This window comes from Homalodisca vitripennis, chromosome 3, assembly GCF_021130785.1.
Source record: "Homalodisca vitripennis isolate AUS2020 chromosome 3, UT_GWSS_2.1, whole genome shotgun sequence".
NCBI classification, from domain to species: Eukaryota; Metazoa; Arthropoda; class Insecta; order Hemiptera; family Cicadellidae; genus Homalodisca; species Homalodisca vitripennis.
The window spans coordinates 15,025,006-15,044,502 of NC_060209.1; the positions used below are offsets into that span (position 1 = coordinate 15,025,006).

Sequence of the window (19,497 nt, forward strand, 5' to 3'; positions counted from 1 at the left end):
TTCTTGTCCTAGCCTATGCATACAATAATTTATCATACAGTATGTTTTTATTTTCTTTATCTTTACATATAAGTATACCAATGTTACTTATAGGACTCATATTGGTTCATAAACTATAAATGTAACACTAAAACCTTCAACATTTTGGGTTTTTGTTATTTTCTGAGGTTTACGTAAAACATGTAGGGAAAGTGTAAATGATTAATAATAGAGTTGTACAAGCTAGATCATATGTTTGTTAAAAACTCAGAAAAAATACTAATGTAGGTGGTATTAGACGTATAGGTCTCACGGAACGCCTAGTTGTACGTATGCCTAATTAAAATCTAGTCTCATAGGCCTAGCATATTGGTCATATTCTATTTTGTTCTAGAACAAGATTCATAGTTAAAAACACTGAATGTTAAAAAGTCATCAAACTCTTTACATAGTAGATAATTAGTAGTATTTACATGGTTTCACTGTCCTTTCTTTAATAATTTACTAAAATATAAAATTTTTGAAACAATTGTTGCACAAAAACAAATAAAGATACAGCAGCACTTAGCAATAAATTTAAATTAACAATCACTACAAAAATCTCATCAACTTGAAAATCGTGCAAGTTTTTATGATCCATCATTATACGTAATGTAAACTAACTGTCAGATAATACAGTGTACAGGTTAGCCACACTCATGAAAATGAAATAATTTGGTTAGTTCCTGCATCTAAAGCACAGTAAGGAATATCCAAATGATATCTAGTGGAAATACGGTAAACTGAGTGAACTGTTAAATATCAAATGTTTCCGTCTTGAAGATTCTGATTAGGCATTATATTGAAAAAAATTAATAGATTAAAAAAGAAAAAAAAAAGTAAAAACTTGAATTTCTTTGGTGTAAACTAAAATTTTCTAAAGTTTCTAATCACTCACATGTACATTTTTTAATGTGATGTATTTATATAAAGTTTATTTTAATTTTTTGTGACAACACATGTAAAGAAACAATACACATAATTACAATGATGGTTTTGTGTGTTTTTCATATTGTAATTATAAATAAACTGTTACCAACACTTGAAAAATATTTTAAATACATCCTTTTTATTTTTGTACAATTGACATATTCAGGGTTATTAAATAGAATTTAGAAAGCAATTTTAAGAGGTAATCTATGGATTATCCTGAGAACTGGTAAAAACTACGCCTTAGTCGACCATACTCTAGAAGTAGATGTGGAGTAATAGTTGAAGATGAATTTTAAGTACTAGTAATATTGCAAATGATTGAAAATTAATTAAATATTAACACAAAAATACAATATTGAAACAGAAACACTATGGGATTAACAACCATAAAAAACAAGTGTTGTGTCAGCTATTCAAAGTGTTGTAACCAAAAATTTGACCTGAGTTGTTTGGCCTGCAATGATGTTGCACGGCTCAATTTGATCATGTTATCGAAATATCAGTCATTTTTTACAAAATTTGCTAAGACTATATTTTTAAGTATATAATTATTTGGGTGTGTTGAAAATATAATTTTCTTGTCAGTTGTCATGACTTTTATGACCAGGAGAGAGTTAGGGCAACAATTAATCAAAGTGAACTTTGAATATCATAATACAATGTATACACAACTATTATTATAGAGGAGTGAAACATGATTGTCACAATTGGTAATGTTTATTAAACAATAAATTTTTTACAGACCTCTAGTTGAATAAAGAAACTGTGGTAAAGTTGCACAAAAGTATGAAAGTACATAATAAATAAATTTTGTCTATAATAATGTTTATAAATAATAATAAACATAATAATAAAATAAATAATGTTTATCATACCTTCAAAGGTGAATATAAGAAAAATCCTTTTCATGAGGATCAATAGCTCTATAACATAATGCTGGGAGAAGTTAACTCTACCATATTTTTAATTTTTAGTCTCTCCCTACAAGCATTTTCAGTTTCTTTATTAAACTCACTGGCCGTGAATGTAAAGCTGTATTTTTACCATATTGACAGGTGTTTGAGTTGTACCTCATATGTGTAAGTATTTATAATCAATTTAATCTTAATAATTTCATGTGTTGCATTTCTGTCAAAGTCCAATAATTTACAAAAATCAAGCATAATATAGATTAAAGGGTAAGAAAGGGTGCCTTTGTCACTATATGCTATGTCATAATAGTGCCATTATATTATTTATTTAGTCCACTGATAACCGAAATAAATTATTGAAAGCTGTTTATAACAAATTATGTCTTGTTATTCTCCTTTGACACATCATATTCCTAGTTTATATCCACAAGAGAGGTGGAACACATGAGTCTTACTAGAATACTGTTTACAGCGCAATCCAGAAGTCAGTCCTAGGACCTACCACTGCCAGGACATAGTGCATCACTAGTGAATTCTATTGACTGGTACGGTGCATTAACCTTTGTGAGACATCTTATGTCTATTCTACCCTCAGAGGCTCATAATCTTTATGAGTACGTGGATGGCGACCATGGGTTTACCCGAGCTGAGTATGTCACTACTTCCTCTTACTTGTGATATGCTCCCTTCAAGGGATCTTCATTTTACTTCCCTTTGAAATTAGATTCCAACCTTGAATTACCTTGATTTATTTTTGGCCAACTTTGTCTACCCTCTTCTATTTTCAACATTGAAAATGTCTAGGAGTCACTTCACTATTTCTTGTCCAAGTTGTGTATGAATACCTGCCTTACCAAATGATAAAACCTCGGGGATCTGAGATAGGTTCATTTTGCAACTACGGTTTGTGAGAGGCCCGAGGGCATGTCCCGTTCTCAGTCAATCATCCCACACTACTCAGCAATATGCCGTGGGTAAAATCCCTTCATGGCAGCAGCAAACCCTTCCCCACCAATGGGCAAACTGTATTTGTAGAGATCTAAATACTGATCTATATCAAAAGCAAGACCTTATTCGGAATCCGATAAAAATGATGAAGCACATATAAAGAAAGTAGCGTGGGATAATTATAAAGGATACTACCAAGATTTGTGATGATAAGGCGTGGAGAAAATGGTAAAAACCTTAATAAAGTGAGTCCCTTCATTATGGACAAAGCATTGGTAGGAGCTGGCAAACAACCGACTTCTGGTAAGAAACTTCAAAACAGAACATTATTGGTTGAAGCAGCTGATGGACAACCCATTAACATAATGAAAATTAACCGCTTTTTTCTTTAAATCCCAGTAACCGTCAAGCCACCAAAGTCTTGTCTTAAAACTCATTGAAGGGAATCATATTCAGTTGTGTTCAACTTGATGTCAGTGGATGAGATAAAGGCAGAACTGAGTGACATTCAAGTTACAGACTGGTGAGAATCATGAAGAGTGTAAAGGAAGTCCAAACACCAACTCTCGGGACTCATTCTCATGTTCCTACATTAATCCTAAATCATGTTCCTAAATCAGGTTACCTCTCAATCTCTGTCTGACCATACTATAGAAATCCCAGAGGTATTATAGATGTCAGAAATTCGGTCACCCTAGTAAAATTTGTACAAATCCGGAAACATTAGCCACTGTGGACAAGAAGGGCATAATGATAGGGAATGTTCCAGTAATGAGGAACATTGTAAAGGGAATCATCCATCAAGCTCAAGGAACGGTAAAGTATACGTAGTAAAAACCAATAATTTTTCAGAAAATATTTTTATTGCATATTGCTTATATTTGGTTCCACCGTAACAAGTACAATAACATTCAAATAGATTAAGATAAAATATTAAATGGTATAAAATAAACTATTAACTACACCTTAACTAATGAAATCATAACAAGTACAAATTATTCAGGTACAACATCACCTGAAAAAACTGCGGGTATAGATAGCCGCTTGGTGAATGGCGTGCGGCTGACACATGCGCAGAGAAGCCTATCCCCCTCTTCGCCCGGCCAAGAGGCAAAAGGAATTAGAATTTATAGGGAATCAAGGACCAATTGAAAATGTTATCGAATCTTTCGTTATCAATCTTGGTGAGGATTCAAGTGAAGAAGACGACTTCCTGGAATCTGAGGACAGCAATGCCGCAGATGGAAATCTGTCCGGAATCGAAGAGCTGGGCGATTAAATTACATGGTATGATTTTATTATTGTATCACATAAATAACTGTAAATGTAAGCGATTAAGTAAAACGCTTAATTTACACTTTTATAAGTTTTTGTTTGATGTTTTATTGTTTTTAAATATCACATTTAATTAGTAAGAATGTGCTGTAAAATACATGGTTAAAACTTTAAATCATTACAAGGGTTTGCTAATGAAAACCGGTAGGCTAAAAAAACCCTTTTATGTAATTGAAACTATTTCTAGAATTATGGCTGTAAAACCCCGTATCTAATAGTATGTGGAGTAAACAACAGTATGTGTCAAATTATATTAAATTATCGCAGTTGTCAGAATTCATGCGTAAGTTGACTATAAGGAGTTTGGAACGGGCAAAGAACAGAGTGGACTGTACATACGTCTTACCGCGACGGCACGGGAGGGGAAATGTAGGGGGAGAAGTCTGAGTCTCTCGCTCGCTTCCCTCCCTACGCTCCAAGCACGGTGCTACGGTCTGTACATAAATTTTTTTTCTGGCCACCATTTTAGAGCTCAAATGTGTCATTTTCACATGTTATGTATATTTTATATGCAATGCATATTTTCCTGCAGAAAAAACATCCAGGAAACCAAAATGTAAATTTTTATTAACATTTAACTGTTTTTCCCTTTAAAAGATCAACATTAGTTGACAATACGTTAACGTTACTTTATTCAACATTTCAACACTCACTTAATCAGCCAAATTATAAGTTAGTAACAAAAAATAATACAAATGTATTTACATCAATAATGTAATATTTTGAAGCATTTACACTACATCACTTTTATTACAACTGAAATCTAATATGATCAATCACAGTATGAATTAAATTCTGGTGAATGTACCCGTCCATGCTCATTTACTCCATTATATATAAATTACCAATCACTTAACAAAGTCTACAATACAATAAATAATCTTGGAAAACAATAAATTATTACTTTCAAACAACTTTTTTCTGAAGCAATACAACTGCAGTTCAAGGTGTCAAAAGTATAAATAACAATCGTTTATATATTTAACCGATTGTTTTACCGTTCTTGTTCATGTTACATTTTTAGACCTAAATTGTTGAGTTAAATTATTCTGTTTATCTAATATTAAGGAATAGTAATAAAAAAGTATTAGTTACTCAAGGATTCTAATGAAAATTAGAAGCATTTTTATCTAAATAAAATACCATAATTGTTGATCTTTAAAATCAAACAATCCACTATCTTGGTATTTATGTAAGACCGTTTACAATTCATTGACGATACAGTTTTACAGAAATGCTACTGTATAATAAAGTTGTTAGATTGGTAAAAATATTGTATTCTACACTACACCTGCGCTGAAAGTTTTTTTTAACTGGCAATAACATGGAAATTGGCATGGCAAGACTCTTAAAACAAGGTTTTGTCAATTAAAGAAGGCTCAGAGTTTGTTTTTAAAATTTAACAAAAAAACTAAAGCCTACCCTAACTAAAGCTATGCAATATTCAAATGTATCACTACACTAGAAAATACAACAAAAATGCTTCATCAATGCAAAATTTATATTTTAAAAAGACAAAAAATTTTCTAGATCCTGTTTTTTTATTGCTGAATTAGTTCAGTCCAACCCATGAACCCATCTGGTAGTAAATATTTCAGCATTAAGGTTTAATTGATCTTTGTAGTTGAGTAATAAGAAGTAAACTGTGATAAGAAGACACCAATAAAAGAAGTTATTTAAGAACGGGCTTAATGTAAAAACAAGAATATCTTTCTGAACCTCCTAATAACATCACTTATATATCAAAGTTTATATTTTTTTAATAAAACTATTAATCAAACACTAGTTTTTCTCTTAAAAATGGCACAATAATTTGATAAATAATAAAATCGGTTTACTTCAAATTATTAATTACCCATAATTCTACAAGATAAAGCGGTAAATAATAGTTAATTGAAAAGAATGTCACCACATAAAAATAACAACATTGCACTCACTACCTGAATATGTACAAATAAATTAAATAACATTTTGGCAACTAAAGTAATATTTATAAACATAATGTACTGTAGTACATGTCTTTCTTTATACAAATACGGTTTGCTAAAGTAAAACAATCATCAGGCACTTTAGGACATTCTTACTGATACAATTTACTGATGACTGATAGAACATGGACAGTTTGACATACAATATACATCTGGACAGTAACTTTCTTTTACATTATTACAAAACCTAAAGCTAAAATCACAATATGTTTTTGGCTTATTATGAATCGTAGTCTTGGTGCAGTAGTTGGTAGAAATGCGAGTGTTTGTCTTGCAGCAGTTTGTCTGGACTGTCAAACTCCAGGACTGTCCCACTGCCCATAACTAACACCCTGCGGAAATTTTAAACATTAACTTATAGCCTGTGAGGAAATTTAAAATTAAATCATACACGATAGAAACTTAAATTAAAAATTTGTGTTGGAACCTTAGTGCAAATGGGTATTTATAGAAATGAGAATCTTTTAATGCTAAGGTGATCAAAATGTGTTGACAGTGTTCCGCAAGCCTTAGATATGAATGGGCTCAGTGGCTTAAATAATAAGTATGTGAAACCTATATATCTACAAGTTGTGATGTCTTACAAGTAAGAGTAAAAAAATTTATCAAAGACAAAGTCAGATCCCAAAAGGTGACCGAACTCTAAGAGCTTTCGGATCCCAAAAGGGTCAAAGACAAAGTCGGATTTGCAAAATGCAGTACTTTGGCAAGGTAATGTTATTGTTTACTTTTTACCACATCCTGTCCTAAGGTGTCTGTTGCAGTGAAAATCTACTGCTTCTACGCACAAACTTCTTAGCTGAAGAGACGAATCGAAGTCGAAACAGAAAATCTGCAAATATGTCAAGATCGTTAGCTCAAAGAATATGTTTGCATTGACACGCAATCCAAAAGCGTTTAAGCCGTCACAGATTAACTTATCCCAAAAAGGTAACCAAAATACAAAAAGGGGAAATACAAACAGAACCAGCTGTAATGCAAATTTCCAAGTTCCATGGCTACTTCGCCATGCTGATGAGTTCCGAAATCTAGAACGAAAACAGGATCTGGGAACGAAAACGCAAACTGAGTCATAAATCAATTATGCAAGATACTTTGTCCAGGCGACAAGGCTTTGTCACAAAGAGATCGGTCACCCTTCTGGGATCCGTTATTCCATGACGGCCAAAACGCTTATGGATTGCGTGTCAATGCAAACTTATTCTTTGAGGTAACATTCTTGACATATTTGTGGACTTTCTGTTTCGCCTTCGATTTGTCTCTTCAGCTAAGGAATTCGTGCGTTAGAAGCAGCAGACTTTCACTGCAACACAAACACCTGAGGACAGGATGTGGATGGTAAAAGTTAAACAATAAAATTACCTAGTAAAACAATATTGTGAAGATTTTCAAATAAACTTCCGACATTTAAAGAGAGTACAGATTTATACCATTGACACCCATGAGGCAATGTACTGACCTGTCACAGTCCAATATTGTTCTGACTCTGTGTGCAATGATGATGACCGTGCTCTGACGAAAGTTGCTTCGCAGTGTTTGCTGTATCAGCTTGTCTGTCTCCTCATCTACGTTAGCGGTGGCCTCGTCAACGCAAAGGATCTGACAACAGCCATTCAACAACTTGTTACTGGTAATACCACTACTTACGAGGAAACCAGTGTATATTAGCTTGTACTTAGTGTATTTATTATCCTATACTAAATAACGTAGTAAAACGTGTTGCTGGATTTGGCAACAATTGTTTGGCAATCAATTTCTTTCCAGGCTCAATCACTGCTATTTACTTTATGCCAGGAAAGAGTGGGGATGTGCTATTTAGATTTAACAAAGTACTACGTCAGAATATCAGAATGAAAAAATATGAAGCCGAAGTTCTTCTTAATACATACTTTAGCATTGTGCAGCACGGCCCGCACGAGACACAACAGCTGCGCCTGCCCAGCTGACAAGTTCTGGCTTGCGTCTAGGTCACGTACCACACCCGCCAAGTGACAGCGATGCAGAGCAGTCCAAATACTGCCATCTGTGTACTGACCCAGTGGATCCACATTCTCTCTCACCGTGCCCTTGAAAAGTGTTGCCTCCTGGGGGATCACAGCCATCCGTGACCTGCACAAGTAATAATATAAACTGCTTGCAAATAAATCTGCGCAAAAGCAAATATCTGAGCAGCCACGCGCAGGAGGGCCCCTCTCCAATGTTGGGGAGTGGGACATCTCCTCGTCTTAGTTTTATCAGCTGTGTGGGTCGTGTCTCGCTCGCGCCATTTTGTTTACACTGCAGCTACTTACCTATTCTATAAGTATATTGTATTTTTGTGTGTGGGCCTATACAAGCATAAAATATTAATTGAACAGACTAATTTGGCAATAGACGTATCCGGGGAGCTTGCATTTTGGTGTGAGGTTAGCTGCTAAGTGGCAGTGGCCAGGTCAGGGGATGGAGCAAGCGGGTGAGTACCGAGAAGTGGAGGGGATACTGGGAGAGGGTGGCATCACAGCGGCGGAGGGGTATATTACCCCACCCTGCATGAACTAAAGTCGCCCAGTGTCTTTTAGTAAGCAGTTTACATATAGCTCCAAGTTTTATCTAACCCCTAAGGAGTACCTATTCTGGAACAGTGGCAAAATCTATACCAAAATGAATACTAAAGAATTACCAAAAGGATAAGGACAAAACTTGAACTTCTGATGAAATGGAAATTATTCTTAATTATGTACAAAACAAATGCAGCAATAAATTGAAAAAATATAAAACTTCTAAATTTGATTAATATTTTAAAACCCTTTACGAGTTAACCGATGTAGACTTAGTCGTGAAAAGACACAAGGGACTAATAAAGAAATTGCGCCAACACACTAAAGAAATAGTTGGAGAAAATACACTTAGCGTCAGTCAGCTGATAATAATAACAGCTAATACAAGAAGCAGATACTCAGATGCAGATATAATACGAGAGTTACACTGTTCAGTAACACATCTTTTAACCACTGTGTATTATATCACAACCAGTGTTTCATCACAATATTAATAAGCCTCAGAACATGTTTTTATACTATTTTATACTGATGTATAAACATAAATAATAATAAAAATAGTTTCAATCGTAAAACGTTCAAGGAGGGCAATAATCTTTTCAGCACTTTTTATTGGTGTCGTTGCAAAATAGCATTACTTGTTTCACAATACGTTGCCTTAATAAGATGTTAATTTTTGATACTACGAATTGTATAGTTTGGTTGAGTAATTAAACCTAAGTTCTTAACTTTTCAGAAATATATATTGGGTTCTTAAACAATATTTGATTGTATATTCAAATTTAAAGATTTTTCAAGATCTACACAAGTAGATAATGTGTTTGATAATAAGTGCACTTATTTATCAAATAAAAATTATTGGCGGTTATCAATACACAAGTTAGAACAATTTATAAAACAGATATTATTAATGACTAAATAATAATTCAAATGTACCTAAAATCACTATAATATTTTAATTTTTCATACGATACAACTGAGGGCTCTACGATACAACACATACCTGAGCTGCATAAGGCCGATGTGTGCAATATTAACAGAGTCTATGGAGATCTCCCCGTCGTGCAGCTCTACCAGTCGAAACAATGCTGCCAAAAGACTGCTTTTGCCAGCCCCAGTTCTGCCAACCACGCTCACACACGCTCAGCTGGCCGAGTGCTGAATGTCACAGAGTGCAGAGACGGACTGATGTGCTCTCTGAGACATAGCACAATCAAGATGAATAATTGATCGTATTTCATTGTTTGTAACAAGCTTAATATCTATATTTAAAACTAAATTAAGTCGGCTTTGAACTTAATCCTTCGCACGCCACTAATAAATCTATTGACTTTCCTATAACGCCCAGACAGGTAAAACAATTTTGTTAAGTTCAAAGCTAATTTTTATTATAACTAAATCATAAATGGTAAAAGCAAAAAGTATAAAACGAAATTTTACTTAAAATTAGCGTATTTATAGATAAAAATAAAAAAGAACTATTTACACAGCTGTTCATTTCAAATAAATTTTAATTTCATTGTAAAATGTAATAAATTTGAAATGTTTACTATAAAACAAGATTAATATTTCAAAGTTATCACAACACTACCACACGATGAAGAATAATAACGAGATATGTAGTAGACACACACTTGTGACAACTGAGACAGAAGAAATACACTCCACGGATATGTTTGGTTATGGCTCTGTAGGAGACGCAGAACTGACGGGCAGGCGACCAGAGTTAGACAAAGGGCGCTGCCGCACAGTGAAGGTTGTTCATAAATACTTCCTTGCAACCGTGATAAGCATGGAGCATTTATAGAAGGCCTTTTGTGGACTAAAAAGCTCTCTAAGAGACATAATGTATAATATGGATAACCGTATTTGGCGTTTTGGTCAAAGTCTACCATTCTAATATATCTGTCTACAGCATGAGAAGGGTTAAGAAATGTTAAAGTCAAACATATCACTTGTCGTTTCATTAAGAGAGTAAAGTGTAGAACACCTATTTTTACAGTTTATGTAGCTTCCCTTTATAGGTGTAGTGTTTTTATTTAATTGGCTTGGGTTTTTTACTTTTGACCATGAGAGATCATTTTCGGTTTTATTTTTGTTTGACAAAGATGGAAAACAGGTTAAACATTGGTTCTTGCTTTGTTTTTCAACGTCAAGTAATACAGTATATCATACAGCCTATCTATTTATCTGCTCACATGATATCCAGTTGTCACTCCCTCCCCTCCCCTCCCCAACCCTGTGACATGGACGTCTCTTAGAGGGTGTAATGGTAGGTCCTGGTCATGTACAACACAATATCTACATTTCCTACAGAACCTAGCACCAGAGTCTAGTTGTTTCCAAGGACAGAAACTATGACACTAGTCTTGTCCTAGTATTACAATCGACCTAATGATTGAACTCGATTTTCATTAGATTCTTTTAAACATTTTTCCTCTTTTGACAACTGACGTAGTGATCGAACATAGCGTGGTTTATACTTGCTGATAATTGTGTGTTTTAATGCAAATAAGCATTTAAAACACACAAATGTATTATATTATTGTTTGTGTAATACTTTTTATACTGTAAAAACACTGTAAATGAGTTATTTTAAAAAGGAAAAACATTAGTTTCCACTGGTTTTTGCCAGGTGAGTAAGTTTTGTAGTAACATTATCACATTCTGCTCAGAATGTGTAACAATGTTTTAATGAATATATTTCTTGAGGTACTGTAATTATATAAATATACCAAGAAAACATATCGAATGATGAGATTAATTTTTACAAGTACTAGAAAGTGTATCTCTGCTTGTGGGGTAGCAGCAGTTGGTGTGTTATTTAGAGCCTGTATTTGCTTTTGTATCTCAGATATTTGTATGTACATATTAGAATTAAACTTGTCCAAATTTACACTATCCAGCCCGGAACTTTTGCACATGAACCGTGAATGAACATGAACTTTTTTGGGAAATGACCGTAGGACTCTTAAGAGATTGCACAAAACTAAAAATATTTTTGATCTGTGCAAATTTTGTAATTTGTTTTTAAATATTTTGAAATCACGTACATGATAGAGTGGTGTAAAGTTATAAAACATTCTGAAAAATACTTATCAAACCTTTTCAAACACCAATATCATTTTTTAAGGTTAACTCGACGGTTGAATGTTTAGTAATACATAACAGTTTTAATAAAAGTTTACAAACAGCTGAAAAATTGTGCCTGTACAGGAGCAATGGCAGCCAGTTTGAGGGTCAACACTATGAAAACAAATATACACAAACAACTGGCTTATAAACTCGAATAATATTTTTAAAGTTAAATTTCACAAATTCATCCTCCCATACTCTTCCAGGAAGTCTCTGCATTCGACTAAAAATCTTGACCATTGACTGCTGATGTGAACTTCAGTTTGAAGTAAAGAAATGAAAATAGTGTAAAAGTCCAACCTGAGAGAAAGAATGGTTACTGTTTATTTACTACTTTTTCAACATATTATAAATCTGAATTGACGGTACCTGTACTTGAGTGTAACGTTGTTGAACGTAACTACGCCCTGACTGAGCCAGAAGGGTGGGGGAGTCAACTTCTCACGGATATCCTCTGTGGTTACTTCACGCAAGTACTGGTCCAGCCGCTCTACAGACACCATCTCCCGCTCCGTCTCCGCGAAGGCATTCACCAGCCCGCCCAGTGAGCCAGTGATAGACAGAGCATACGAGATGGCCAGACCCACCAATCCTATCAACAGTATAATTAATTGTGTCAGCAAGGAACCATTATGATCGGAAGGAATGTAGTAGAGGACATCTCTCATAAACATGATTAAGTTGGTTTTGGGTCACCTCAAAGTTGCTATAACTCCAAAATTGGGTTCATGTATTTCAATCTGTTAAATGTATTTAACCATTTGTACACCGCTAATAAATCTATTAACTTTCGTATAAGGCAAGTAAAAATGTTTTGTTTATTTAACTTTAGAGCTAATTTTTATTAAAACAAAATTATAAAAGGTAAAAACGAAAAAGTATAAAAAAGGGCATTTTACTTAAAATGTTCATATTTATTGATAAAAAAAACATGTACAAAACTGTTAATTTCAAATAAATTTCAATTTCATTGTAAAATATAATTTGAAATGTTTAGTATAAAACAAGATAAATATTTCAAACTAATCACATCACTACCACACGAAGAAGAATAATAACGAGATATGTAGTAGACGCACATTTGTGACAACCGAAAAGCAGTAATACACTCCACGGATATGTTTGGTTATGGCTCTGTAGGAGACGCAGAACTGACGAGCAGGTGGTCAGAGTTAGACAAAGGGTGCTACCCTCCCCCTGCTGCAGAGTAAAGGTCGTTTATATACTTCCTTGGCAACCGCGATAAGCACAGAGCATGCACCGGGCATTTGAAGGCCTTTTGTGAACTGAAAAACTCTCCAAGAGACATAATCTATAATATGGATATAACTATATTTGGCGTTTTGGTCAAAGTCTACAATTCTAATATATCTATGGCGTGGGACGGGTATATTTGAAATTTTGTTTCAATCAATAGGAATTTTTATACACATAAGTAACACTTGGTATTTAGACTGTTGATCTGTTGGCAACAGCATTTCCTTGTGCCGGCTGGACAGCGCATTATATGCACCTGTAGTAAATATGTTAATATATAGACATTTACGTTTTCTTTTAATATGTCACCTGTTCATCGAGTTATACTGATTCTGTGCATGCAATTTAGTATGACAGTAAAAAACCTATAATTGTGCAGTAACACTACTTTCCAAAATTATCTAAGTGTTGACTACAAAAAACAGTCAACTTAAAACACGGAAAGACATTACATTTTTTACATTGGGTCTAAAATGTCCCTTTAGATTCTGAACAATTTCTTTGATTTACTGCAATATAGAATACAACACAGATGTAATTAGTTTGGTAGTGTATCAGACAACTACCTTGGTTGCTTATTGTTATTGTTCAATTAGAACAAAGACCTTATACAAAATATAAAATCTTGCTCGTGACACTGAAAGAAGCAATTAACCTGGGTCAGCGATGGTGAATTGGTGTTGCAGTGCTGCCAATACACTAACACCCGTCACCATGGCCACTCCAATCAGCTGGAGCCGCAGAGACAGCCACTGGGCGGCAGCCTGGCTTGCCAACTGGGCCTTCTGATTGGCTTCCAACTTCATGTTGTTCTCACGCCGGAACCTGCAATAACAGTTGAAATAAAGTTTTAGTTTAAACAGCATTTATTTGTATACTTGTTAAATTGTTTATTTCATATTAATTATATGGTTGCAATATGCAATGAGATGGGATAATTATATATTTACTATTATATAAACAACTGAAGTGATTTCCAACATATTAATTTCTTCTTATTTCTTTTCAGTAACCATAAGTTTTATGACTGTAAAACATTGGGGATATATTCATACATAGTACATAGTGTTCATAGCAGCATTAGTCATAGATTGAAGCTAAATCTCAAATCCACTCAATTTTCAAGATTGGATTCAAGAGTCTAGTCTAATCTTGGATTTATCAGGATTCACCGAGTCAAATTGCACTAAATTGGTGGAAAATATATCACTTTTACCCAAAAAAATAGTCTTGCATATTGTGTTGGCTATCAGTTGTGATTATCGATCGATACTGGTGTAGAGTCACAAAAGGAAATAAATTTAAGCAAAATTATCAAATAACTCCACACAAGCACCCAGAAATAATATATTTTTTGTTATTGTCAGTATACTTGTCAGATAAAGTTCAGTGTACTTGAATTACAGCTTGATGCAGAGTCTGAAATAAGATTTTAAAAATTTAAAATCTGTTATTTACATAATTACTTCATCAAATATATCTGAGGAGTCACTATCACTAACATAACACAATTCAAGTTCACAATCTACTGCACTGCTGTGATCTGAAAAGTATTTCCTATCCTAAACACTTACTACTTATATTACACACTATTTACATTATATAAAGTCACAATACCGGTATTTTAAAATAAACAATACAGCAGTGTGCAACGCTACAATAATAATGGTTTTTTTACAAAGAAACAGGCAGGGAGACACGTAAAAAAGAACAGTAGAAGACAAACAGTTATATCTTGGCGTAGAGGAAACACAAGTTATATTGTACGAGAAATTACTTCAAGAAATGACATTGAACATTATGTATCATCTACAAATACTAAGTACAAAAAGTATAATGGTAAAATTACGGAAAACTACAAAGTAAGGACTATGGATTGCTAGTCATCAGAGGGTTTAGTTACCAATTATTTGAAAGAAATGTTATATTTCAGTTTCCTTTTATTCAATTGGCTAGATGAACGTTATTTACAGTTAGCCTATTAATTTACGATATACGTAAACGGAAATAAGTCCATTTTTCTTATCATTCACAACCAAACAAGCATAGCATAAAGAAAATAATAGGTTTAAACTGCACTAATTATGTTTCAATAATTTGTTTAGAAAAAATACTACAAAATGTATATTTAACAATTCAGAATTTGTCATAGAAATTCTATATTTTAGCTAGTCAGATATCGCCATGTACAATATGGATGGCAGGTAACAATTTTCAGATCAGTAAAAGCAATTCTTCTGAACACACTACTTCCTCACCTGGACCTTGGAGTATTCAGTCATTTCCACCAATTATGTCCTAAGCTTAAAACAATCCCTACCAATTCCCGTCTAAGTAGGAACATGACATAAAAGTCAACTGGGTAAGAAAATTCCCTTGCCCACAGTTCACTACTGAATTCCATTCTACCGAGGTTTTTTTCTTTACAACCAGTCAAGCATTAACTGGGTGATTTAACAAAAATATAGATTTCTAAAGAAAAAAGAAATGTTTACTATTTATTAATAACAAAGTATTCAATATTATGCACACAATTATTTTGAACAAGAAGGGAGAAAATCTTCCAGCACTGTATTCTACAACTAAGGTCAATAAGTATAGGCGAGTGTATTCTAAGGTCTACCTGGGAACAGCCCGGAAGGCCCTTATGGTGACGAGCCCTTGAAGTGTTTCAGTAAAATGGCTGTAGAGGGGGGAAAGGGTGACGGAGCCGAGCCGCTTGAGTTCGCGAGAAGTGAGACGATAATGGTTCTGCAGCCAATGGTAGATAGGTATTAATGGCACCAGGATGAAACACAACTGGGGCAGTCCGTACACCATCATGGACAGGGTACCTACAACACACAACACAACAATTTCAAAACCATTCTTGATATCTCTTAATGATAGGCATAGTTATGGACCTGCATTATGAACAGAATCCATACTGTTATTTTACCGTCTCTTAGGATTATTCTGAGGGGTTGGGGGAGGGCTTAGTGACCAGAGAAATTAAAAGGAATTACATTTAAATTGAAGGAATGGTTCAATTTTCAAGTCAGACAATGCCCCAACAAAATCTTGAAACTAAATTTAAAAACTAAGATTTTACAAAAAATTAACTCAAATATAGAATTACTTTACAGTCTGATTCACAATGAAGTAGAAATTGTTCTGCCAAAGTTTCTCACTACTTTTTTTCTAAAATTATATATAATTGAACAAAACAACTACTGTTGTTATAAAATAACTTCCACATTACATAAGACCTAACTGGTACTTTCACTGTACAACTGGGCATTGAAATACACCAATATTCAGAATTATACACTAATACTTGTTTGTTATGTTTTAGAACATTATGTCTATTTACCTAACAGAAATAGTATAATTATAACATTTAAATATGACAGTTCATCAACAACGTACCAATGACTCCAAAGAACTGCGCGAGCAAGATGTTGGCAATAAACGGAAGTGAGTCATCCACAGTGTAAACGTCTGATGAAAATCGATTCAGAATCTGACCCAACGGTAAGATGTCAAAAAACACTAATTTGGCCTGAAAATAGAGAAACAAAATATTGAATAGTATTCCTTTTATGCTGAAATATAGACATGTCATAAAACCGCTATTTGAAAAGTAAATTCTATTTACATATGAATACCATATATCAATCAATCTCTTTATATATATACTAATAAAATACACACATTCATCTACTGTTCTGCTATTATTTTTTTATTCGCCAGACCAATTTAAAAGATCTTTCAATCGTTAAAGATGCATGAGATCTCAGTAATCTGAAGATGGAATCTTGAAATTACTTGTCAGAATTAAAGTGTTGCAAGCCAAGCAAACTTCTCATAAGCCTGAATAAATTAAAATCTTTAGGTTGGTGAAATATATTCCATTAGGACTCGCAAAGCATGCATTAGTGGGACACAATATGATCGAGCATTATTATGAAAATCATGATAACAGAGGACAATGTACTGTGACTTTTGCTTTGGATGGTTTATTTGAGTTTTCTTAAAATTTCATAGCTGCATTCAACTGGATAGTCATTTTATAATTATAATATTTTTTTTAATTGCACAAGTAAAATTTCTCTGGCATACATAACAAAAAACAATAGCTGTAACCTTAATGGCACTGTCAATTAAGAGAAAAAATTGTTGAATGTTGGAAAAACTTGAGAGAAGCTGAAGTTCTACTGGTTTTTAGGACTTACTTAGGAAAGTATGTCAAAGTATATGAATCTGTTTTGTCCTAAAAGCTTACAAAATGCATATTTAAAGAGAGGTAGATGGAGAAGTACAGGGGGAGGAGTGTGAACTTGTGAGAAAATACTCTTACACTAATTGGATCCTAACAGTTGGTCAAAATTCAACTAGTCTTATTTTTCCTTCCAAAAAAATTTCATTGACTGGCTATAAACTACATCAAGGGTTTTTAACTAAGTATAATTTTTTTAAATCAACTTGTAGGACACTTGATCTTCTTTCATGTGTGGTATATGCATGTAAGTGTACGTATGTGTTTTTTTTCTGATATTTGTATGTAATTTTATGTAATACATTAATTTAATTTTCCATTATTTCAATATATTTGTTTATACATTTTTTGTAAAATTATTTATGATTTTTCATGTTAAGATATTTGTATTTTTTTTTACATTTTTATTCTTTGCATTTTCTTTAGTTCCTAGTCACATTGTATAAACGTCTGCTATATAGTTTTTTTAGTCTTGTGCAGATTAACTTGTAGCACACTTGTCTTCTTTCATGTGGGGTATATCCATCTTTGACTTGCTTTACTAGTATAATTTACAGCAGAGCTTAGCCTAGTAATTGCTAAGTTACCCTCATGATCTTGAAGAGTAAGAGTCGATGAAGAGCGGATGCAGCGCACACACCACCATACGCAAACAAGAAAGCTCGAAACAGGGTGAAAAACGAATTGCAGATAGCAATCAACACGTAGACAGTGAGGTAGAAGCGAGTTGACGGGTCCAGCCATGATATCAAACCTGGTGAAAACAGTTGTTAAGATACTTGATAAACAACTTTACAACTAATTACAAAATTGGTTATCACAAGATAGACTAAAAATTTCAAAGTTACTCACCTACAAATCCGTCTAAAAGCCACCAGGTTTATAAAATCAAATCAAATCATGTTTATTGCCGTAAGACTTCTACAAGTATTGACAATGTCTATTTGCCACCAGATGGCCAACTCAAAAGCACATGAAACAATGTACTATTCTAAAAACTAAATAAAATTAAAATCATACAGAGGTCCAACAGTAGCATTTGCAGCAATATTATATAAGCTCAGTGGTTTGAGACAGTTTTTCTAGTTCTTTGTGTTTTTTTAAGCAGGTTGCATTAAAACTAGTCAGAACAAGGCATTAAAATTTGTGAAAAGCAACAAGATTGTAACGAAATGTATATGCTTAAGGTTTGAAACATTTAACTATAACAGTTTCTCAAATCGGTTTAAAATATTAATGAAGAAAACATTCTTATTAACATTATGCTGGTTTACATAGTTTTCATACAAACAATACTAACAAAGATTAAAGGAACAAAATTGAACTTAACGGTACTGTTACCAAAAACAACACATTCCATAAACTATGGTTGCTTCTATAATCAGCATTTACAACACTGTTGCATTATCGATACATCGTCAATAAATCATTTCATATGGGGCTTAACAAGTATGAAGCCCAGCTAACTTTCTTATGTCACAATTAAATTGTGTACTCAACATAATTTCTTTGTACCAATATGTCCCACCTGTCATAGATGAGTAAACAAAATTAGCTTTGTAATTATATTGCAGACAAGAGCAATTTACCAAATGCAGTAAAGTCCACGTCAATGTGCAGAAGAGTGGAGATTGAGGTAGTATTGTCAGTGTGAGTCACCCAATAGGCTATCCACCAATCCGTGCCATTCCTGGATATCTGAAAAATATATTCAAAACTGACAAGATTTTGTGAAGGGTCATTTTTTAAGTAAGAAACATTTGAACTTAAATAGTATCAAAAAATAAATTATTAACATTTATTCAGATATCTACACAGTCACCATGAACATAGAAACATGTTTCAAGTTGTGGCACCAGCTTTTGGATTCCATCAACAGAGAACTATGGTCCCTGATCGTTAAACCGGTTGGTAACTGTTTCTTTCAACATGTCTATCATTTTCCAAACTTTTTTTGGTCCTGAGCGGAAAAGGACAGTTTGTCCCCGCACTTAGTCCTAAAAGGACCTTTGTGCCTCCCTCAATTTAATTTTGTGTCCTCAAAGTCCGAGGCTTTTGCAAAAACCGAGCAGATTTGAGGGCTCCTGTTCTCCGATGTCCTTGGGGCTGAGGAGATATGCTCCCAGGAATCTTTTCCGAGTTTCTAAGATGGCAGGACAATCTAACCAAATATGCTC

General features: G+C 33.7%; 1 protein-coding gene across 1 annotated transcript in view; it reads right to left on the reverse strand.

Moving 5' to 3' along the window:
- Positions 1-3,651: 3,651 nt before the first annotated feature.
- The window catches only part of LOC124356618 (ATP-binding cassette sub-family C member 10), a 56,940-nt gene continuing 41,094 nt past the window's right edge, over positions 3,652-19,497 (reverse strand). The window contains 11 exon segments of the mRNA XM_046807723.1: positions 3,652-6,465; positions 7,593-7,732; positions 8,023-8,242; positions 9,674-9,807; positions 9,810-9,867; positions 12,175-12,397; positions 13,718-13,887; positions 15,686-15,896; positions 16,471-16,603; positions 17,908-18,074; positions 18,910-19,018. Of these exon segments, the coding sequence (XP_046663679.1) occupies positions 6,354-6,465; positions 7,593-7,732; positions 8,023-8,242; positions 9,674-9,807; positions 9,810-9,867; positions 12,175-12,397; positions 13,718-13,887; positions 15,686-15,896; positions 16,471-16,603; positions 17,908-18,074; positions 18,910-19,018 (1,677 nt within the window). The 3' untranslated portion in view covers positions 3,652-6,353.